The sequence below is a fragment of the Gigantopelta aegis genome, chromosome 4, assembly GCF_016097555.1.
Source record: "Gigantopelta aegis isolate Gae_Host chromosome 4, Gae_host_genome, whole genome shotgun sequence".
Classification (NCBI taxonomy): Eukaryota; Metazoa; Mollusca; class Gastropoda; order Neomphalida; family Peltospiridae; genus Gigantopelta; species Gigantopelta aegis.
In genome coordinates, this window is record NC_054702.1 from 46,690,785 (window position 1) to 46,716,576 (window position 25,792).

General features: G+C 37.0%; 2 protein-coding genes across 4 annotated transcripts in view; one reads left to right on the forward strand and one right to left on the reverse strand.

Annotated features, from left to right (window-relative positions):
• The window catches only part of LOC121370621 (F-actin-monooxygenase MICAL3-like), a 98,100-nt gene that overhangs the window by 66,314 nt on the left and 5,994 nt on the right, over positions 1-25,792 (reverse strand). For all 3 annotated transcript variants that reach the window (XM_041495979.1, XM_041495978.1, XM_041495977.1), the window contains exon 2: positions 22,940-23,140. The gene's annotated coding sequence lies outside the window, so the exon portion shown is untranslated. The remainder of the gene's footprint in view (positions 1-22,939; positions 23,141-25,792) is intronic.
• LOC121369860 lies at positions 25,197-25,787 on the forward strand. The gene has a single exon (XM_041494936.1). The coding sequence runs from the start codon at positions 25,197-25,199 to the stop codon at positions 25,785-25,787; it is 591 nt and encodes a 196-aa protein (XP_041350870.1).

Genomic DNA, 25,792 nt, shown 5'->3' on the forward strand with positions numbered 1-25,792 from the left:
CCATGAGCAAAATTAAACAAGCTGAAGATCACTCTCCTGAAATGGTGCCAGGCGAGCAATCACATGAAGTTTCAATTAATAGTACAAATTTTTGTTGCAAGGTGATCAATTTGCTCCTCTCCAAAAAGGGGCGGGGCCTAGCCCAGTGGTAAAGCACTCACTTGATGCAGGGTCGGTCTAGGCTCGATCCTCGTCGGTGGGCCCATTGAGCTATTTCTCGTTCCAGCCAGTGCACCAGGACTGGTATATCAAAGGCCGTGGTATGTACTATCTATGACTACATGTCAAAAGTACCAAATGTTTGACATCCAATACCTGATGATTAATAAATCAATGTGCTCTAGCAGTGTCGTTAAACAAAACAAACTTCTCTTTTCTTCTCTCCTAAAACTTTTCTGGCGAGTGGGAAGAGGATCAAGTGATCCCTCACCTGCAGCTTTCCTGGTGAGGACTGTAAATCTATCTAAGCTACAGATTATGGTGTTCTGGTTTTACATAAGTTCCTCTGTTTACAAATTATGGTAAATTTCTTAAAGACAATATTGTAGGTTTACCACTTTATATCAATGAATCATCAGAATGATGTATGGAATTTGGAAATGCATTTTTGGATTTTGCTTCAATGATTTAAGAATCACTAAGCTAGCAGTTTTGAGAGTGCGAATGCGAATAATTTTAACTTGCTCATATACCACTAGAGTTTCGCAGTTTTGCCTAATTGTTATTAAAACAAATATAAATTCCACACCACAATCTGGTATACAGCAGATAATAAACAATGCAGCCAATAGAACATGTGATAAGGTGCTAATTACCTCACATACAATACAGTCCACCTTATCACCAGCTGATTACAAGGTACAATAAAGGGGAAATATTGTACATGTAGCTGAATGAACAGCCTTTGATTCTTCTTATTACAACTGGACTCTATATCTATACATGTACATTAACAGGGGTGGACCGGCCTCAGTGGTGTCGTGGTTAAGCCATCGGTAGGTACAGGGTTTGCAGTCTGGTACCAGCTCCTACCCAGCTCACGAAAATAAGTTGCAATGAAATATATCCATACATTTATACATTAAGAGGGGTGGGACATAGCCTAGTGGTAAAGACTGCAACCCCTCCAATTAAGAAAATAAATGAATGAATGTTTAATGACACCCCAGCACAAAAATACATATCGGCTATTGGGTGTTACAAATGATAAGTATATGAAAATATTTATATACATTTATGTAAAAACCAAAGTGTAAGGAGCTGTGGAGAAAAAGTATACATAAAATCAAGGTAAGTATATTTTAAAACTGTGTATATATAGAAGTCAAAGTCTTTTTAAAACTTTAAAATTAATTCTGGATGGAATTTAAAAGATTCCAAAACATTTCTGCTGCCAAATATATCATTTCTTATCGGCTTGAGATGATCAAACTCCACCAAAATGTGTAACACAGTCAGTGTACACTGACAATGTTCACACTGAGGAGAGGGTCCTTCTTTGAAATAAATGAATGCGTCAAATGTGTACGGCCAATGCAGGCACGGCACAAGACTACTTCATCCTTCCTATACCGCCTGTAGGATGACTGCCACTCTCCCAGGACTGGCATGACAGAATGAAGCTTGTTCGCAACCACACCGTCCCAATCATCTTGCCAAGTCGAAAAGTTATACTGGTAAATATGAACTTTAAAATCACTGTAGGGGACACCAACATGGACATGGGGCAAGTTCAAAGCAGACTTGGCAGCAACATCTGCCTTTTCGTTACCCTACATGGCAACAAAATATAACATCTTTATTGGAAATTGATAAAAAGACACACTTTCATATCACCATCCCAACTAAGGGATGCTCCAATTTCATGCACTGTAAAGCTTGGAGACACGAAAGTGAGTCTGTAAAAATAATACATTTGGATGCACATTAATCCGTAATCTGTTCCAGGGCTTTAATGACTGCCCAAATTTCAGCAGTAAATATTGATGCTGAATCGGGCAATCTCATGGAAATTATTGCGTCTGATGAAAAAACTGTAGCAGAAGCCACAGAATTCCAATCCCGTGATCCATCTGTGTAAACAGGAATGTGATCACAGCACCTTTCTTGGATTTCCATGAAATGTTTATAAATTATTGCATCTGTGCGAGCTTTCTTTAGATGCACAAGATCAAATACAATTTTTGGTGGTTTGATACACCAAGGTGGCAAAATAAAATATGAAGGCGTTTCCAAAATGTCCCAATTAAGAAAATGTCCACTGCAAGAAAAATAAATTAAACAGGCCTTGAAAAAACCCTAATATAGTCCACAGCAAAAAAAGTACCGTGGAGAATGCGTCTAAGATTGATCCCCATTGGTGAGCCTATTGGGATATTTCTCATTCCAACATTCAGATCCCCGATCCTATTGGAGGCCGGACTTGGGATAGGCGTGTTCGAAACCCTAGTGGTATAATGACACGTTAAACCAGTTACTAAGCTAAGTCAACAAAGACCATGGTATGTACTATCCTGTCTGTAGGATACTGCATATAAAAGATCTCTTGCTGGTAAGCGGAAAGTGTAGCCCATTGTGTGGGGCAGCAGGTTTGCTCTTTCATTATCTGTATAGTCCTTAACAATATGTCCGAAACCAAATAACTGCAATAACAATGTGTTGAGTGTGTCCTTAAATAAAACATTCCTTCCTTCCAACTATATATTCATTAAATTCAGCTACATTGTCACCACAATGTATTTTTAGATAAAACTGCCATGTCAAAAGTATTTTTACATGCATGTATACAATAGAATCTCATTGGCTCGAACACTGTCGGTATATCAAAGTCTGTTCGACCCATTGGGTAGTTCGAACCATGCATTCAGTCATTGTCAGGTGCTTCTGTAATACAAAAACCAATCAGAACACTTCGCATATTTCCGTAAAACTGGCTTGGGCAAGATGGTCGGAATGACTCTTGAGTAACGAAGTCGCCGTCAAATGTCGGATGAGATACATATTTGTAACTATTATTTATCACCGTTAAATAAACAAATAACAAACACACTGGTAGTTTGTATTTATAAATATTTATTAATTTATTAAAAAAAATTCTTTATTATGCTGTTGTAGAATCTTTTGCGACATATTGACGTTGAGAAAAAATGAAAGTGCATGAAGCACAGGCGGAGGCCCTTTACCTGTTATTGGTGCAACCACTACATTACATTTATCTCTCCTTTATTTCAAGTTAAAAACAAAATATGCCGACGCTCATGCGTAGAGTTGCGATTAAAATGATTAAAGTAAACCGGCAAGGCCTGCCTTGGCTAACCAATTGATTGGTGTTACATGCAAGATTCATTCAGCTAACGACTACCGTAGTACAACTGTCTGTACTAGAAAGATAATTACTGATAGGTGCTAAATAAACAACATGATAAGCCGGCATATGATCTAGGATTAATTCATTCCACTTCCGAATTTATAAGAACTTACTTTGTGACTGACGTGAAAGGGTCGATGAAAAATTTGTACATAAATAATTTTTTGTATTTCTTCGGATAGACTTAGTCGTTCGAGTTAAATATGTTTAATTTTACAGTTCGGACCAATAAAGTGGTTCGAGAGAAAGCTTCTGTTCGACCCCGGGGGTATTTGACCAATCAGCACCAAAATAAAAGGGTTTAATAGAGAGAAAAAATTGGGACATTGTTCTTCGTTCGAGAATACCAGTAGGTTCAACCATTGGGCGTTCGAGCCAATGACATTCTACTGTATCTACAAGAACAGTACATACATATATATATCATTTTGCATGTTGTCAACTTCTTGCAAAACCAGAGATACAATGCAAAGAAATAGATCATTATGCAAATGAAAAGTTTGTTTTGTTTTGTTTAACGAAACCAATAGAGCACATTGATTTATTAATCATCAGCTATTGGATGTCAAACATTTGGTAATTTTGACATATAGTCTTAGAGAGGAAACCTGCTACATGTTTCCATTAGTAGCAAGGGATCTTTCATATGCACCATCTCACAGACAGGATAACACATAGCACAGTCTTTGATATACCAGTTGGCTTGGACGAGAAATAGCCCAATGGGCCCACCAACAGGGATCGATCCTAGATTGACCATGCATCAGGTGGGCACTTTCCTACTGAGCTATACCCACCCATACAAAGAAATAGATTATTATGCAAATGAAGTATTTTCATAATACAATATACAGTGGAATCTCGTTAATCTGGAAAGAAATGTTTCTCCTAAAAGTTTCCTGATTTCCATATTAAAAATTTCCATATTACTGAATGGTTCCTGAAGAGTCAAGGAACAAATAAAACTTTATAAAAGGTGGTATCGAAAAATGTAAGTCGAGAAGAGTTGTTCAGCTTACCAGATTACCACATGTCAAGAAATTTTGCAACAAGGGATCTTATATGCACCATCCCACAGCCTTTGATATACCAGTCATGGCGCATTGGCTGGAACGAGAAATAGCAATTAATGGGCCCACCGACGGGGATCGATCCCAAATCGACGGCACATCAAGCGAGCGCTTTACCACTGGGCTACGTCCCGCCCTCAGTGATATGAATGAAAAACAAAGTATCAGTGTATTTCTTATTTGTGAAGAGATAACAGTGTGAACTCCAGAAATGTGTGGTATGTAATTTATGGTAATCTACTGTATTACCAGGTACTATAGGCTTCTGACAATGCCCGTAAAAATAACAAATCAACTTGATGAAAAATAATTCTACATGTATTTTAAGAAAAAAAATTTCAGTAAACAAGCATGGAAGGTGCAAAAGCATGTCATATGTGAGTGCACATGTATATTATACAAATTACATAAATTTCAAAATGGCATGTATATAACTGCAGTTATTTAAAAACAAATACATCCATCACCACTTTAAAATAAATTCTAATGACAAACATACTTTGTGCACACATCTACATAAGCACATGAAGTGTTTTATGCACAAAATCCATTCCCAACACCTGAATCTAGGTATGTAATCCACCTTTGATCAGTGATGGGATTCAACAGCAGCAGCTGGACTTGGACACAACTCAGATTATATGTACTGTATGCAACAGTATACATGTCGGGGATTTATATCCAGAATTTTTCATCAGGGTCCTATGTCTAACGGGATTGGGAAAATTAGTGCTATTTAATCATAATTAGGATATTTTTTTAGGCCACTGAATAATGCAATACAGCATTGTAAAATTAATTAATCAGAACAGACACACAGTTTATGCATGTAATTACAGAAATATATATACACATCAAATTGGGAATTTTCAGTGCCACTTGCTTTTGGGAAGGAGCCTATGTACATACAACAGTTTATTGTTTTATGTTCTGTAAAAGCCATCCCTGTTGTAGTTCTTGCAAATTTGAATCAGCCTGTGAAATGTAATATTACGGTGCAGGGGCAGGCTTTTGCATATTCAAGTTATATTAAATGTAAACATTACGTACATGTATACAATGTAGTCTACAGTGTAAATGCACTTAAATATGATTTTTTTTTATCCAAATCTAAAAAAGACTGTTACTGTTATTGTTCGTTCTATATTTTTTTTATTCTTTCTGTGTGAACAAAGTTTTTTGTCCACATCAAAATCAAACTAATTATAATCAGTTTAATATAGTGGCAGAGCCAGAAAATCCATTTACGTGGGCCCAATGAGGTGGCCTTTGGACATAAACTTTCCCGCCTGGATTCTTTGGATTCTACAACATCAATTTTATATATATATATATGTAGATGTAGATGTAGACGTACACGTACACGTACACGTACATACACACACACACACACACACACACATACATATACATATATATATATATACCTGTCATAAAATTGGGGGGGGGGGGCTTAGATCGGCTACTGTAATACATACGATATATACCTACACTTTTGTTGTGTATTAAGTAATGGACATTATATAGGGAGACCTATGCACTTCAAACATTTCAAATGAATTTAAACCCATGGGCATAAAAATTAAAACAAAACTTGTTTCAAAACCCAGAGGCTAAAAAACAAAGGGATTTAAATACTGGAATTTTGTGTAACTATTCATATATATACTCACATTAAATGTAGAATAAATATTATCATAGATACCCAACGTCACAGTATTTACAGTGAAACCCCTCTAAACCGGACACCTTTGGGACCAAGTAAAATGTCTGGGTTTAAGAGGTATCCAGTTTAGAGAGGTTAATTTCTGTATTGATTTTTTTTTAAAAGACTGTGAAAAATGTCCGCTTTGGGGGGAATTCCGGTTTACAGAAGGTCCAGTTTTGAGAGGTTTCACTGTATAATGTATAAATAATTGTGAAACACATCTAGTACAATGTATTAAATTACTATTAGTACCTACTTTAATAAGTATGTAATGAGGACAGGATTATAGCACGATCTTCTTAACCTCAATCCCACACTTTGTCGAGCTATAAAGCCTGTGGCGTTATTACATGGGCATGTTTGTGGCTTTACACAATGAATTATCTCATGCCTAGTTTCCTAGTTTCTCAGTTGGTTAATTAAGTGCATGTACAGGTAGGTGAGTCAACCTGTTTGATATTGGCAAATAAACAAGATGTGGAAAATAGAAGAAAAAAAAAGAGAAGATTAAATGTAACTTGAAAGAAAGAAGAAATGTTTTATTTAATGACGCACTCAACACATTTTAATTACGGCTATATGGCATCAGACATATGGTTAAGGACCACACAGATATTGATAGAGGAAACCCACTGTCGCCACTTCATGGGCTACTCTTTCTGATTAGCAGCAAGGGATCTTTTATATGAACCATCTCACAGACAGGATAGCACATACCACGGCCTTTGATATACCAGTCGTGGTGCACTGGCTGTGACGAGAAATAGCCCAATGGGCCCACTGACGGGGATCGATCCCAGACCGACTGCGCATCATGTGAGCGCTGTACCACTGAGCTACAACCCGCCCCAAATTTTAACCACAAAACCAATGAAAAGCAAATACAGGTACAATGTATAAAGTAATTCATTCATGTACATAAAAAAAAAAAAAAAAAAAAAAGTAAAATAAATAAATTAAAAATCTCTTTGTCTACATGTACAGGTACATACATATAATGACTGGTTTGAAATTATGCAGGAGTAAAAATTTGTGCGTATCTCCGAACACAATTTGTGCCAGGATTCGCATCAGCATTAAAGATCCGAATCTAATCAGGATTCTCATTAAATATTTTCAAACATTTATCAAATCATAAACTGTCACTAATCAAGAAATAATAATGCAAAAATAGTCTGGTTCTCAAGCTTCATTCTGAACTAGCTTTTAAAGCATAGCATACATTCGTATCCATGCATGTAGTCTAAGAAATGTAGTAGGTTATCGAAACCTAGTCACAACTCGCTGGACTGAGATGAACAGTTTCATTTTCAGCAGGCACTCAGTTAATTTGTGCCTACTAGTACTACTAAGGTCGACGACAGTCACTTTTCACACCCTTGTTTTGGCTTCGTACACAATAAATACATTGTATAGCATATCCTACCATAATTTCACTTCAGGACTTCTAGATTATGGTAGCCCAACTCCCTAGTGGTATTTTGTGTTGGGCTAGTGAATAATTACTCTAACTAGCCCGACAGCTAGTGGAAAAAAACCTTTATTAAATGCTGCATTTACATATTTTGTAAATATGAATATCCTGACCCCTCTTTCCACCCCAATCTAAGGATTTTTACTGTCAATCTCCCTCTTTAGGCGACATATTTGATGATTACTATCAGTAAAATTGTATTTATTTAAAGTAGGGCTAGTGAATTTTCAATCATGGCTAGTACATTTTTAAAATCACTGATCCCATGGCTAGTGGATTTTTTTATAAAATTGTAGAAACCCTGCACTTGAAATCCATATTTCGTAAAAGGTACAATTTTTTAATCACAAGATTTTCTTCTAACACATTCAGGTGCATTATTAATGTTCAAACAAAAAAAATTCAATAGCAATTTTGCATTGGAATTTTTCCAGCATTCTTAAAACAGAAATGTCATGTACCCAGTTTATGGTTATTGTAAGAAATTAAAAATTAGCTATATATTATTACAATGCTTTGACACATTAAAATAAAAACTGGTCTACTAACCTAGACCCCTGTTAAATTTCTATAATTAAATTTCCGTTACATTCATTACAATATAATGTCATCCCATTGGTTCAGACATAGCAAAGGGAGTTTGTTTATTTTTCGATGAACTTCGTCAGGGAACGTCATATCTGATGACGTCATTTTATATGGGCAAGTTGTCTTATTGAGCATTATTGTTCATGGATAAAAAAAAAAAATCAAAATAAAGTATGACGTTTTAGTGTTATTATTAGCCTGTATGATTCAACTTTAATTATAAGTATTATCTGTGATTTCTTTTATGTTCATCTAGGTATGGAAAAAAAAAAATCATCTGCAAACTTATGTGAGACAATCCTTAACAAGCAGACAATGCTATTTACAGGTCGGTATTTAAAAAAAAGAATTTCCATAATTCTGGACAAAATATTAATTTTATGTTTTAAAAGATGAAAGAACTACAAAGTACCTTTTGTCAAATATATCATATCAAAAAATTACTGTTGGATGTTTATTGATTATGTATGAAGCCAAAACAAGGGTCCAAAAAGTCACTGCCATCAACCTTAGACTATATAGTACTAGTACTACTACTGTACTATTGCCAACTCGACCACATACCTTTTCAGATTTTCCATCAAATGTTACTGCAATTTTAGACAAGTTGAGTACATGTAACAGTATGTCAATGACGACTAGATGTTTACCATACTGCCTTGTACACATACTTCATTATGATGAAATCAAAAATATTTACAATATAAGGTAGTGAATCTCTCTCGGAGGACCCACAGAGCTTTACAACTCATGTAGGTACATATCAAAGGGTATCCTTTCTCAATATGCATATTATCATAAAAGATCCCTTGCTGTTTATTTATATGATTAATTTATGATAGCAGCAGGCTTCTCCTTTCATCCTGTTAACCAAGTGTTATAATTACCATGTTAGACATGAAATAGCTATTCAACCATTAAAACAAAGGAAGGAAAAATATTTAGTATTTAATGACACACTTAACACAATGTTATTTACCAGTATCATATACATTTTTTATCTATTGTGCTTAAGATACCTTTCAGGGGTGTACAAAGATGTCAACAGAAAAAAAAGTGTTTTAAAATTCTGAAGACCTTTAGCACAGCATACCCAGTTGGGAGGGGGAGAAATTCTTTAAAAAATGCCCTTTTTGTCTACTAGAAAAATGCAATCATGAATGAATGTTTAATGTCTTTGACAACCGACATGTAGCACAAAAATGCAGAAGACGCTGTATATTGCTGTGTCTTTTTTTTCTACAATCCTGGACCCTGTTCCACGAAGCGATCTTAGCCCTAACGTTACCTAAGCGCTTAGCTACCCTATGCACTTAAGTTGATCTTAGGGCTAAGATCGCTCCGTGGAACGGGGCCCTGGGCACTAATTTTATAGTTATCAATAGTGTGAACAGTGATATGAATGATTAATTAATTACCTGTGTACATGTATTTGTGAATGGGCTGTAATAATTACAAAAATACTAGGGAAATGTAAACATGATGACATGTTACCTCCATGTTCCCAGGTCTGTAATACATGTATGTGGTAATCTGTACATGGGTTACCACATGCTGTGCTTATTTTGACACCTGCTGTTGATTGATTAATCAACCAGTGTCAGCATTCAATCATTTCCTTTGAGGACAAAATAAATTATGCAGCTTAAAGATAAGTTTAGATTAAAGGTTTAATTATAAAGTATATGACACTTCACTAAGCATTCCATTTTTAATTAATGTTAAAAAATATTAAATGATAGCCACGATAGAAATTATAGTAATAGAAATAATATAAGTTATAGAAGCATCACGAGGGGTATATGGCTTTTTATGTACCCTCTGTGTGTTCTTTTACCCCAAGCCGAAGGCGAGGGGGTAAAAGAGCACACAGAGGGTACATAAAAAGCCATATACCCCGAGAGATGCTTTTACAACGAATTTATCTTGCTGACATATTAAACCATATAGCCAAATAATCAAAATAACTCCAGATAATAACTGTTAACAATTTATTAACGGAGCCGTACCACGCGGACGCGAACGAAACCACTTGCCAGTGACAAAAAATAGTTCCATCGATAAACGAGTTTTTAACTTCAAATGTTTGTTATACGAAATTGTCTGAAACAGATATTAATTTTAAAAAAACTACTTTTTTTTATCAGAAATGTATGTAGTAAAAACATTATTGCTTTAGCATTAACTGGGGTGGCTGGAAACTGTTGGAAATTACAGACGGGGTATAAGGGATTTGTCCAACAGCAAACAACCAATGAGATTAAAGAATTTTACATGAAGGCGAGATGAGCAGAAATGTTCACTAGTCCACCAGATAAGTACATCAAGAAATCAACTTGTCCACCTATATTTTCACATGTCATTATGTATAAATAAGTGGTTTATTTTATTCAAGTACAAGGACGATGTTTTTTGGCTGCTCAAAATGAAACTGCACTGAACATTTTCACTTGTCCACCACTGAAGTATACTTTGGTGTCCGAGCAGATTTTCACTTGTCAGGACAAACAGACAAGCACTTATTTCAAACACTGTAAGCATTCATGTCTTAACAGACACAAAATAGTCATTATTTCATTCCTCTTTTGTAAGTACGACATATAAAAAAAAGGTCTTATTCATACATGTAATTTATAACACTGAAATAAAGTAATTAACAGACCACTGACCTGTGTGAATTTATATGTCAGAAATGTACAACTTGAGTTAATTATGTTTAATCTGCTAATTAATAAACAACCAAATTTTGACAGAACACAAATTTGCCAATAAGAGGAATCAATGTTTTGGTGGTAATATCAGGACAGCAACATCAATAATGCCTAGAGCCATGGAAATTTATCAACTGAAAACACCATCATCAGCTTATCAAACACGAAATTTAGCCTGACAGAGAGATTAGTCATCTCACAATATCAAATCAATCAAAGATATACTCTTCAAAAGAAGAAACGCAAAACCACATTGTCATAACATTTGGAGAATTCATTTAATTATTGAATGGTGAGTCCGATAATTACCAAATGATGCAGGATTGTTCACAATTCACTCTAGTCCATTGTGAGTAAGTGATAGGACACACCACCAAGGTCAAGGTCATCTGGAGTCAATACCGGGTGTGGCCTCCGCGTGTGTTGACAACTGCCTGGCACCGCCTGCCCATTGAAGCAACCAGAGTACGGATGACGTCCCGGGGGATGGTGGCCCACTCGGCCTGCAAGGCTGCTGCCAGCTCGGGCAGGGTCTGGGGCTGTGGTTGTCGCTGTCGGAGGCGTCGGTCCAACTCGTCCCATAGATACTCAATTGGGTTCAAATCCGGTGATATCGATGGCCAAGGAAGGACATTAATGTTGTTGTTCTGTAGGAAAGCCGTTGTGAGACGTGCTGTGTGAGGCCTGGCGTCGTCATGTTGGAACACTGCGTTGGCGTTGGCCATAACTGGAACGATGTGTGGCCGGAGGATCTGGTCAATGTAGCCCTGTGCATTCAGGTTGCCCTGCACGTGGACCAGGTCAGTTCTGCCAGTGTGTGAGATGGCTGCCCACACCATGACACTACCCCCGCCGAATCTGTCCACTTCCTGCACGCAGTTTGCCGCATAATGTTCACCACGACGCCTATACACGCGACATCTTCCATCATGACGTCGGAGCAGAAATCGGGACTCGTCACTGAACCACACCTGTCTCCATCGCAGTTGAGGCCATTGTCGATGAATCTGGCACCACTGCAGTCGGAGTCGACGGTGTTGTGGTGTTAAGATGACACCTCGAACTGGACGTCTGGCACGAATTCCTACCTCACGTAGGCGGTTCCGTACGGTCTGGTCGGATATCCTGCGCAAACCTGGTATTGCTGCGGCTGTGGAGGTGGCAGTAGTCAATCGTTCCCGAAGGTGGCGTACCCGGATGTAGCGGTCCTGCCCGGGGGTAGTGACCCGTGGTCGACCGGATCTAGGGAGGTCACGTGTTGATCCATGTTGCTGGTAACGGTCCCACAGTCTGGAGATGGTGCTTGGGGACACACACATGGAATGCCCTGGCAACGGCCGTTCTGGATTCGCCTGCGTCTAGTCGGCCGATGGCATTGTTTCTCTGCGGTTCACTGAGACGTGGCATGTCCTGGATTGTCAACTGTCGGCCAGATACAGAGGCCAGGCAAGCGAACACCCTGCACTTTTATACTGTCGGTGTTCATGTTGCATGTGCAGACAACGCACGTGCAGTGGTGACATGGTTTGCACGTGGCTGCGTTTTTGCGAATATTCACATTTTGGAACTTTATTGTACAGTAGCTGCGTTTTATCGAATGTAACCGTGGGAATGTGTTTGGGACATGCAATGACCTTATATTCACAAAGCATGAACCGGTAGGAAACATAAAATCGGAGTTATAACCCATTTGTACCCTGTACCCTTTTGCGTTTCTTTTTTTGAAGAGTATATAATCATTAAGCTGTTTACTCTTCAATCTGATAAAAACACACAGTAGTGTGCATACCTGTATAGTATACATCAGTGTTCGAGATTAAATTTTTTAGGCAGTATCCCAGTTGGATAGTAACATTTTAAAATCTGGTATCCCACCTGCGAATTTAGTATCCCACTTATATATTCCGTCCAACAGAAAACGCTTTTTTTTCATGATATGGAATTTACTACAAATGATTTATTTCTGAGCCGACTGATTTGTAAGTTACACAGAAAAATAGTATTGTTTTGTTATTTCCAAACCACTTTTACTTTTTTCTTACGTCAAACCAAACTGACATTATTTACAATTTTTTTTTATAGAATGATGGGACAGACTGTCCCCGATCTATTGCTACGCCGCAATCAAAATCACGGAATTCGTGAAATTCGCAATCAAACAGAATCGGCAAAATTATTTGCTGCATTTATTTTTGAGTAATACTGCATAAATTAATATTTAGCAGTAATCTATAAGTGTTTCTGACATTACTGATGATAAACCTACCTGTATCAATTTTGTGCAGATGTGGAATCAATATCTCAAAAACATTTGAAGGGAGTTAACATCCAACAAAAGCAATAGTGACGTAGCAGTTTCCAGTGTATTGCTACCCCACTATTGCTCCAGTGTAGCATTAGACTGGGTACGAGCTCGAAAATACTGTTACTTAACTTAACCAATAAATAACGACTTTCATTGTTTCAGCAAAAAATAAAAATGCAGGATTTAAAAAACAACAACATTATATTATATCCCGGTGGGATACTGGGTTATTGAAGTCTGGTATCCAAAATTAAATTCTGGTATCCCCGGGATATCGGGATACCGTTAATCTCGAAAACTGTACATGTGTAATACCTGTAGATTGCTTGTTTATCAACCAACCTATATTTTTAGAATACACATGTTGTACATGTCAGTTTTTTAATTTAAAAGCTCAAAGTAAGTGATCATGGTTGTAAGTACAACACATGAAATTTAGAGAAAAATAAACAGTCATAAGAACAATTGAGGCAACAGCCAACAAATTGTTTTGTTGACGGTAATTAACACTTCTTTTTTTTTAGGTGCCTACTCAAAAATGTGATCTTCACTGGTTACCAGGCAACCATTTATTTCAACCCTTACTAAATAAAATTTTTTAATTGACACAAGTATACATTCTGTCCTGGACAGACGAACCTGCCAAGGCCGGCATCTGCACCATGACAGGCATGCTCTACAACAGCTTGTTTTGAACCCTATGATCCGACCATGAAAAGCATGTATATCTGGTAATGTGTGTCTAAGCCAGCTGATTCTAAAAACAAAATGGGAAACAGACTTCAGCTAAATAAGGCTGGAACCTACCACAGCACCTAGATGCAGAACTATGCCAGGTCAAATTCTTGACAACAATGAGTAAACAGCAATCACCTGCTCGGACATGTGTGAGCAGTATATAATACTGGTATCTGTTGTGACTCACTCCTACATGTAAGCTACTGAAACAGTAATTTAAATGCCTTACAGCCACTTAACTACAGGTGGCAATGTCAGTGAAGTAAATATAATCCCCACAGAAAATCATTTGATTTCCTACATATATATCTCAGGGCTAACCTGGGAGTGGGAACAAATTTAGTTTTTACCCATTTTCAGATATGCTGAGTACATGTAGAACTTTCCTTAAAAATTATTTAAAAGTGTTTAATTAGACATATACTAAATGTTGTAGTCATTTTGTATAAAAATTAGCAATTGGCTAAGTTGGCAATGGACAAGGTCAGCCATGTATATATATATATATATACAATGTCATGTAGGCAGGGTCCCTCTGCCACTCAACAAATTTACCAATTGCAAATTTTTAGGACAACTGGAAAATTTTATTTTAATCTGCAACAAAAATTGTGTAATGATTGATATTTTGTTAAAAAAAAAAAGCTACATACATACAGATTTTATATTTTTTAAAGATAATTTGGCAAAACATTTTGATCACCCAGAGCTAACCCTGGGTCCATAGCCTTAAAGACCAGACAAATTCAAAGACTTTTACCTACCATTTACAAAGACTTTCACAATCACAGATCAGTCGAATAGAATGTCGTAGTCTGTCAATTATCTAATAACTAAAAATGAATAAACTATGCATGCGCAAATTAACTATTGTAGTAAACATATGATCAGCACTGCATTGCCTGGGCAGTTCACTTCAACTTCAAGAATAAAAATAATAATAAAAATAATAATAATAATAATAATAATCTGTATTTAAAAAAGGTTACACAAATAGTAGTGCACTAATCTCCCTTGTGGTCTTCTGTCTATTAAAATTATTTTAGTATTATATTAAAATTGTATTATGTTATGTCCAAAATTAAATGCAGGCTACTGCAGTTTCAGAGAATCAAACTGGAAACCATGTGGCACATGTTGGCTGATAATGATTGTTAAATATGGTCAAAATATACATGTATTTCCCTTCAGGCAACATGGATTAATATAAAAAAGAAATTAAAATCTTATGAAACATCAAAACAGAAACAAGATAACAAAAAGCTCTTTAAAAATATGTGGGTGTTGAATGGAAGTATACTAGCGGAAAAAAGTAACAGTGTAACTTGAAACATCAGATAAAATTAACACGGCTCAATATTTTAGCCTGATGTTTTGCACAGTTGACCAGTGAACGCACCGCCACACAATCGCGGGGTCAATTCCGTATTGGCACGTGCCGTTTCGCTTCTTGGACATGGGTCTGTTTTTCAAGGTTTTTCCGCCCAACATTTTACTGCTCCAGCTTTTGTCGACTTTGCTACTGTCGGGTCATTGTTTGGCAACCGGTGGAACAGAAAAGCAGGTTTTTTCGGTTGAAAGTGGTCGTAGAGCAATGCCCAGGCTAAATGTAAATGAAAATGATCCAGGCTGAAATGCTCCATTGCGCTGTTGCTACGCAATTTGGTGTCAACATAAACACTATTCAGGCTTTGTCGAGACGTTTTCAACAATTTGGTAATGTCAAGACCGACCACGTGCAGGTCGTCCACGCGTGACGTCACGACAGCAGGACAATCATACCCGACTCGTGCACCTCAGGAATCACTTCCAAACGGAAAGTCTGACAGCGCGGACCATTCCTGGATTGCGTGCCATCAGCCCCAGAACTGTAAATCGATTACGTGAACAGCGTATTTGTTCGCGACGTCCGGCTGTCCGTTCAGTTTTGCTAAGACGCCATCGTGTAGCACGTCAGGCTCGCCGACACTGGGCGGGTATTCTGTTTAAGACGAGTCCAGGTTTCACTTAGACAGCAGCGACGGCCGTTCAAGAGTCTATCGTCGTGTTAGAGAACGTTTTAGTGACGCCTGTATTGTGGAGCGACGTGCTTTTGGCGGAGGCAGTGTCATGGTTTGGGGTGGTATCACGTCAACTGGACGAACACCTATTGTGGTCATCGATGGCAATTTGAACGCCGTAGGCTACCGTGACGACATTATCCAGGCTCACGTCATCCCATTTGTGCAAAGACAGCAACGTCACATCACGCTTCAGCAAGACAACGCTAGACCTCACGTCGCCCGGGTGGTAAGGGATTTCTAGCTCAGCAGAATACCGATGTGTTGCAGTGGCCTGCAGTCTCACCCGATCTTGCACCAATCGAGCATGTCTGGTTTGAGATGCAACGTCGTGTACGTGCGCTGCCTAACCAGCCGGTGACGTTGGCAGCGCTGGGTCAGACGTTAGTCCAGATCTGGAACGGCATTCCCCAGGCATTCTTCAACAATTTGGTAGGCTCTATGAGGCGACGGTACCAGCCCTGCATCGACGCAAACCATGGCCATACGCGCTATTAACTTTGTGAACTGATTTTTTACCCCCGTGTCTTTCATCCCCAATACCAATGAAACGACGGATGCTGTGACATTTTAAATGAATTGAAGTTTTGCAGATTTGCCTATTAACCATGCTATCTGATCGTTTCATCGTTTTATGTCTTGAAATTATGTTTTTATCAACATGATAACCATACACAGTTACTTTTTTCCGCTAGTATATAATGAGTAACAATTCACAAGAGATGGGCGGTATTCCGAATATATTATATGTCTCGGTATTGTCTCAATGCTAAAATTTCAATATTGAAAAATATTCTCGCTATTAAGTAAAACACTATAAAAATATATCCAGAGCTTCTAAAATTTGTATAAAATCCACTAGCCATGGGATCAGTTATTAAATTTTTTTACTAGCCACGATTAAAAATTAACTTGTACTACTTTACTTTAAGTTAATACAATTTTACTAAAAAATAGTAGAAATTGGATAAAATTGTCACCTAAAGAGAGAGATATAGCCAGTGTTTCTGCCAGAAAGAAATTTTTGGGTACGGCGCTATGGAATGTAATGCAACCACAGTCAACAGGGGCTATGGGGGCCCTCCTCCACAAAGAAAATGGATTACATTTAGGGTTAGGCTTAAGAAAATCATACAATAATGATAAGAGTCATTAATTTTGTCAAAATGTTAACTTAAAAAAATAAAAATTTGGGTATGGCACCATACCTATTTTACCCTCTGGCAGAAACCCTGATAGCTTAAAAACACTAACATTGGTGGTGGGGGTGCAGAATATTTATATTTACAAAATAAGACTTAATTAACTGCAACATTTTACACAATTTTTTTACTAGCCATCAGGCATGGTAATAGTAGTTATTTACTGGCCCAACATTGAATATCACTAGCCATGGGAGTGGGGCTACCATAATCTATAAGCTCTGTGTATCCAACAATATTACTCTAATACAGACTGACTGACAATAAGAATGTGTGGGCATCATATTCCCAAGAAAAGTTCGGAGGAAATTATACACAGAAAATCCAGCATGTCAAATTTTCACATGAACAACCTGGTGATATTGGATGAAGGAATATTTTATAATGATTCTGCAGGCTTGTGTTTAGAGCCAGACATAACCCAAAAACGTTCAATATCGGTATTGTGTGAATACTGAATACCATATGCCATGATATGAGACTGATACAGACGTAAATTACCCCCAAAATAGAGATACTGAACTTGAAATGTAAATACTGCCCTGCATGCTCTACAATTCACAATAAACACTGTTGTCATTCAGGAATTGAAACATTGAGTTTCAAAACTTTCATTTGAACATTTCTTTCTTTACTGTCTTTAGGACATGAAATCAGCCCCAAACAGACAAATGGGGTACAATTGATCAAACGAATATGTACATGTATATATAGGTATGCAAGAACAAGAACTGATAAAATGTGAAATAGTTAGTAATGGTTAACGTTTCTTTTTAAATGTCAACCAGTAACAAACAAAAAATGTTTTGAAAACAAGTGTAACTGGCATGACTAACACACATAAATACATGATGTATTAAGTATATATAGCCCTACTTTGAACAAGAGGCATCTCATCTGGATTTAACAAAGGTTTTGAAGGACAAAGGCTTCATGATTCATTGAGAACTTGACAAACAACTTATAATGCCACCAGACAACATAAAATTACACTGTGACAGACTGACAATAAAGATCTATCCATGTTATATGTGACCGGCCTTGGTTGTATGGTGTTTAAGTTATTAGCTTTAGGGTCTGTTGGGTTTAACATATATGTGTATAAATATTACCAGTACCGGCTCCAATAATTTTCTGTTTCTAGAAAACATTTGTATTTATTCTCGTTTTTTTTTTTTTTTTAAGTAAGTATTTATTTCAGAAATATACATATGACTATATACAAACTATGTGTTTTGGAGAAAAATGTGTATACTTTTTTTTTTTTTTTTTTCAATACTGAAATCATTTAATAATTATAATATCAACTGTGAATAACAGACCGAAAAAAAAGAATAAACAAATCACACAGGACAACTGTATTGCACTTGATCAATGAACCTGTACTCAATTCGTCAAATTATAGATTAAACAAGCAATTAACAAGAACATTACACTACTACTCGTTTCAAAAATTATAACATTGCTCAGTATGTGCGAGAGAATATTTTGTTCAGTATCGTGTTGAATTCGCTATGCAAGTTTTAAAGATCCCTATACCATTTTAAAATATTAAACAGCAGTTGCTAATCAATTTTCAATTGACTAGATTTATGGTTAATCAAGATTTTGAAAACAAAAATGTTCCCTCTGTGTTTGTGGGGGTAGGGGGCTCTTTTAAAACTAATAATCAATATGAACCATGTTTAGATGTATATTTTTATTAATGAATGAACAAAATGAAGGAATTTAATAACATCATTAGCTAAATGCAGTATTAATTGGGTGACAAAACAAATGTAAATTATACATAAAACTTAAAAGCAAGAATGTGTGACTACTAAATATTACTGGTATGTAGAACAACCATGTATATGTGTACCAGTACATGTAGATACCTGTGTAAACTAAAAGAACATGAAAATTATCATTTGTTCTATATATATACTGAACAAAAAAAGAAACTTCCGATTTGTACATATAGTATTTGTTGTGTTAAAGAATTCATTGTGTAGTGAAATTATATAGGTAGTATTAGCCTTGAGCTGTATTATCAGGATTCATGAATTTTATCGATTATTTTTGCACTGTTAATCGTCGACAACATGAAATTCAATTCGCACATGCATGCATGGTTCGACATGTCCCGTTTAGTATTCGGTCAATTTGTTTTACTTGTCTTACTGACACTGTTGTCAAGTGAATGAAAACGCTTCAAAATTTGTAAAAAAATTAACGTTTTTTTTTACATTGTAGCATTTTTAGTATGCCAAGAATACCCAATAATTTACGCGAACAGGCAATTGGCATGCTTGATGCTGGCATGTCGACAGAAGACGTTGCAAGGCATGTTGGGAGTTCTAGTCGAGCGATACAAAATCTTCGCGTAAGATTTCGAACGACAGAAAGCACCAACGACTTGCCACGTCGTGGACGTCCGCGTGTTACAACGCGTGGTCAAGACCACTATATCATGAACATGCATTTGCGCAATCGATTCCAAACTGCCACTGCTACTGCTGCTAACACACATGGGCTTCATAATAACCGAATCAGTGGGCAAACTGTTCGTAATCATCTGCGGGAAAACGGTTTACATGCACAACGTCCTTACGTCAGATGCGTTTTAACGCAACGTCATCGTCTAAATCGTCTTAATTGGGCACGTGTACACACTTGTTGGATACGGCAACACTGGAATACCATTCTTTTTTTGGATGAATCCAGATTTTCTTTACAACGTGGTGATGGCAGGGTGCGCGTCTACCGTAGGAGAAATGAACGCTATGCTGATTGTTGTGTTCTTGAACGAGATCGTTTTGGGGGTGGGGGTTGTGTCATGGTCTGGGCAGTCATTGCCCATGGTTATCGTTCCCCACTAGTCGTCATTGATGGCAATTTAACTGCTCAACGTTACCGTGATGACATTCTCGCTCATCACGTCATTCCTCTATTCCATAACAACGCCAACATCTCGATTTTTCAGCATGATAATGCCACCTCTCATACAGCTAGAGACACTGTAAATTTTCTTAGGACAAATAACATTGATTTCATTGATGACTGGCCCGCTAAAAGTCCTGATCTCAACCCCATCGAGCATGCCTGGGATAGTCTGGACAGACGATTGAGGAGTCGTCCCAACCCACCCGCTTACGTCAACGAACTTCGTCAAGCGATCATTCAGGAATGGAACAATATTCCACAGGCAGAAATCAACACTTTAGTCAATTCTATGCACCTGCGATGCACTGCAGTGGTCAATTCAAGAGGTGGTCATACCCGTTATTAAGTGAGTGGGGTTTTTTTTAACCCCTACCACTTGGTCAAAATTCCTCCCAGTTTCTGTTAACCTATGGCCATATATATATATTTATCATATAATATCTTACATTTTCAGTGCAATCAAAGTATGTAATATTTTTCAGATTACATACTTTAAGAATTTGATAACTCTGCAAATTAGATGTAAATTAGTCGAGGTTTATTGACATTTAAGCAAACGTACTTGGGTGACACTCCATGATTGACGTACAAGCATTCAGTCATCAAATAAAAACATTTCAATGGCAATTTGACACTGAAAGCTGTCCAGCATTCAGAAAACAAAAAATGTTAGGCATAACTTTATTTTGATGTAAGGACATCCAAAATGACATCATTCGAGTTTGACGTCATTTCCATTCAAAAATACACCGCGCCACATATTCTTACATTATTTGAATATCTAGTAATGGCACACTGGAATTAAAGTTGCATGTACAGTTTACAAAAACATGTTGTATTAAGTTTGAGCTTATATGATAAAGAGATTATTACTCTTGTGTATTTCGGTATCGTCAATATCATATATTAGGAATAAAAATAATGTATTATGCTCGCCAGAGGCTCGCATAATACAATTTTTATTCTTAATATATGATATTGACGATAATGAAAAACACTCTGGTAATAACCTCTATATATATACTATATTACTATCAACACTATGTCTATATCATGTCTGTGGGATGGTGTATATAAAAGATTCCTTGCTACTAATGGAAAAATGTAGCAGGTTTCGACTCTCCATTAAATACAGAGATATATACGACCCTGATCATCATGTATTACGGTTTTGTTGTTCAGGTTACCTTGGATGTTCCAACAATTGCCTTAAAACCTGTATTAGAAAAGAAGATATAACCTATGCAGTTTGATGGTAATTTGTATTTTTTTTTAATTATTATTTACACTGAACCCCCACCACCACCACCACCACCAAAAAGAAAAGAAAAAAAAAGTTATTTAAGATGGTATGAGTTTAAAACTTAATAAACTAATATGTTTTTATATGAATTTTATGTTTATTCAATATGAAGTTACATGCCATGTTATCGATCGGTTCCCTTTTGACGCAAACAGACAACAGCCTAAAAATCTTTATTTTCTGCCTCATTAAAATGTAATAATGTGTGCATGCATGTGTACACGCACACATGTACATTTAATTTGGACATTGTAAATGCTACAGCAAGCTACTAATAAAATAAATATCAAAAGAAAAATAAATCTGGGGAAAACCCACATAAATTACCAAAATATATGATGTACTTTGTTATATTACAAAGCATAAAAACATGGTTATTGCTTATTACAGTATTTGGACGGTTTTGTCATCATGTAAGTCTTGGTGTCAAGACTTTAGATCTGTTCTTATTGCATGCAAATCGCTTAAAACTTAAAACAATACCAACAACGACAAATTAACTGACCTTTGGAATAATCCCTTTAGTAATGGCAAATTTCATTGCTATTTTTATATGTGCGTATGCGCTCACGTTAGTGTGAGTTTTGGCTTCGTACACAATAAATATAGCATATCTTATCGTAATTTCACTAGAAATCCATATTTCGTAAAAGGTACAATTTTTTAATCACAAGATTTTGTTCAAACACAACCAGGTGCATTAGTAATGTTAAAAAATAAATAAATTCAATAGCAATTTTACATTGGAATTTTTCCAAAAGGGAAACGTCATGTACCCAGTTTAAGGTTATTGTAAAGAGATGCAAAGTGACGTCATTGGAATACTGACGTCATTTAAATTCAAAATTAGCTGTATTATTGCAGTGCTGCACCACATTAAAATAAAAACTAGTCTACTAACCTTGACCCCTGTCAAATTCCTATAATAAGAAGACAAAGCTGTTTACAAGTCAGTACTCTTTTTTTTTCCTCATAATTCTGGACAAAATATTAATTTGAAGTTTTGAAAGATGAAATAAATAAAGGGTACCTTTTGTGAAATATATCATATCACAAAATTACGGTTGGAGATGTTTTATTTATTGAATAAAAATAAGAATTGTGTACGAAGCCAAAACAAGGGTCCAAAAAGTGACTGTCGTCGACCTTAACTATCGTGGATTAAAAGCTTGTTGGTTAGTAGTGTTCCCGTCTCAAGTTTTGGTATCGCGTTCATTAGATTGTAAATATTTGTCACAATTTCCGTCTGTTTTCAGTTCAAATTTTCCACAAAATAGCATTTTAAACAAACCAAGCACCAACTTTGTTTACATATCGCGAAGGGCATTCCCGGTAACCATGTGCTATAAATAGTAGCGTTGAATACAGTATAGTTCCAGCAGTTGAGTTGAATACGGAAAAGTGTATTTCATTTTTGTATTCAGGGCTGTATTTATATAGTAAGATTTAATGGGCATGTAATAAAATTCAATATGGATATATACTTACATTCTACTTTACAAACAAACACCTGCATGGAGGATATCATTGGAATTTAGCCCATCCCTTCAAAAGATGGACGTAACAGTTCAACTTGTTAAGAATGCTTCCATCCACAATGCACATGTGTTGAATCTTCAAATTAATTAGTCAGTCTTAATCCACTGTTTGATGCACAGGTATAATCCGAAGAATAATAAATCCTCACACCTGTAAGTTAAAGAACACAAGATTATGTCAAAACAGAAAGATGCCTATATGTACATACATATATGTACAATGTATTAGCTGCATACATGTGGTGTTCTAACGACACCACTTGTACTTAACTTGTATATAATATATGTAGCATACATGTCCTTTATCAAATTATAGTATTCTCTTTTTGCATATTTCATTTAATATAGATAATTTGGAATTTTGTTTCATAAGGAAACATATATATATATATATAATTTTTTTAAAGCAGGCTTTTAGCCAAAGCTTTTTGCCAAAGGGTACATAGGATGAAATTATGTACCCTAAAATCTTGGAAATTAATGGATATACATGTTTTTCTCTTATATTTTGATAGATTATAGTCAGTTTAAATACATTTCTAACTCATGATCACCTATAGGCCGTCCCATCTTCCTACCAAAAATTAATTTTGTAAATAATTTCAGTTTGGTCCAGTGAGAACCCAAGAGGAAGAAGGTTTCGACAGTCACCGAACCCAAGGACCCCAACCCGCCAAAATGGACAAGCTGCCAGCAAAATACAGGGGTGCAATCCAGGGCGATTTCGCAAATCAACGGACCGTGGAGAGAATCACCATGGCGCCAACTTCCATCTAGACAAGGGAAGTACCAGATTCAAGGGGCACTCTACTCTGACAGGCTTCATGTGACAGCTGAGCAGGACAGGCTGTTCAGACAGGGACTCACCATGCCATCCATCGCGTTCTCAAGGTGGTATTACAAGGCGACTACCTTGGACTCATGGAGAATTGCTACTTCGACCTGACTGAATTTCAACGTCCCATCAACTCGCCATGAGTCCTGCTGTGCACACAACCTTAACCTTGGACAGGTAACTTACGTTTTGGGGCTTAGTTGGACTCAAAAACAATTTGGCCATGGTTCAATATTTTTTTTTATAAATCGTCCAACGCACTTTACTTTGGTAGCCCGTTTAATTGCTCAAATCACCTTAAAACCTTTTTGGCCGAGCAATCTAATTTATTTTTGGCTTTAAATCTCTTTTCGCCCAGACATGAATCGAATGCAGCTTTTTTGGACTTAGGTCCCCTGACCTAAATTCCGCCCACCTCAAACTTACCCCCACCCCCCCACCCCTGGCCCGGACATAGTCATTGGCGAAAGTCAGAGATTAAGCCCATAACAGGTGTGCATGAAGCTCTCGTGGCATATATGCACGTAAAAACGTTACCAGATCAGAATTGTTGTGAAATTTAGAAAACAATCGACTCAGAAATAACTTGTGATAAATTACATAGTATGAAAAAAAGTGTTCCCTGTGAGAAAGACTACAGACTATAGATGGGGCACTTAGGCCAAATAAAAAAAAAAGTGTTGGTGATCGGCCCCGCCCGTACCTAAAAAATGTACCCGCCCTGAATTTATTTTATTTTTTATTTTGTTACAAACTGTTAAAAATGCATCGAGATACCAGCAATTCAACTTTCATAAGCACCTAACAGGTTAAACCATCACCAGGTCCATCTGGCGGCCAGTGAAGGAATTACAACATCCAGGCGCATGCGCTGTTGGCTGCGGAACGTGGTAACTTCGGACTTTGGTAACTTCAGCCTGGTAACTTCTGACCAGAGTAATCTCGGCCTCTGTATTAATGAAAGCAACTTATATCTGGGTTATACGCAAACGAAAGTTTGTTATTAAACAAACTGATATTATTATTTCAAGATGAGTTTGTTATTTAATTAAACATTATTATATATTCATTGTACATTTTGTTGTGTATATTTTGTTTATTAACTTTTAAAAATTTATTCTACTCATACCCCGTTCCCTTCTTACTATGGTTTGATTTGGTAGGTGTTCCTAATTTTAATCAGATGCTATGCCCACATTAAGCATGTTTGTAAGACGACTGCACAAAACAAATACCGCTTGTGGTCTGTGTGATGTCACGTCGTTCAAAGCATGACTAAATATCTGTATTTCATGCCATCTTAGACATACTACCATCACCACCCCAGGTTCAACATGTCATCATTGATTACGAACAAGCCACGTGGAGCGCTATGGCAACAGTAATGCCAACTGTAGAAGTGAAAGGCTGTGCATTCCACTTCACCCAGGCTGTATACCAACATATACAGCAAGTTGGTCTCCAACAAGCCTATCAAACCAACGACGGAACCTTCAAATTGTTGATGAAGGTGATGGCTGTGTGCTTCATCCCAGGGAATCACATCCCAGCCTTGTTCCGGCAACTGCAGATGGAGGCAACTACAGTCAGTCTAAAAGCCCTGTTTGAATATGTCGGCAATACCTGGATCACAAGCGCTGTTTGGCCACCATCATCTTGGAGCGTCTACGGACTCAGTATCCGAACAAATAATGATGTTGAAGGGTGGCACAACAGACTAAATAAACGTGGTCGCCCACATATGCCATTTTATATGCTGATTACCCTGCTATTCAAAGAGGCCAGATTGGTACCCTTGCAAGTTCGATTGGTGAGCGAGTCAAAACTGCAACGTCACCAAGAAACAAAATACCGGGATCTTCAAAAAAAAATCTTTAAGTACTGGGGAGAATATGTGGAAGGCTCACGTAGTGCGCTGCAGCTTCTACGTTCATGTTCCAAATTAAATGGACCCGTCCAGTAGAATGA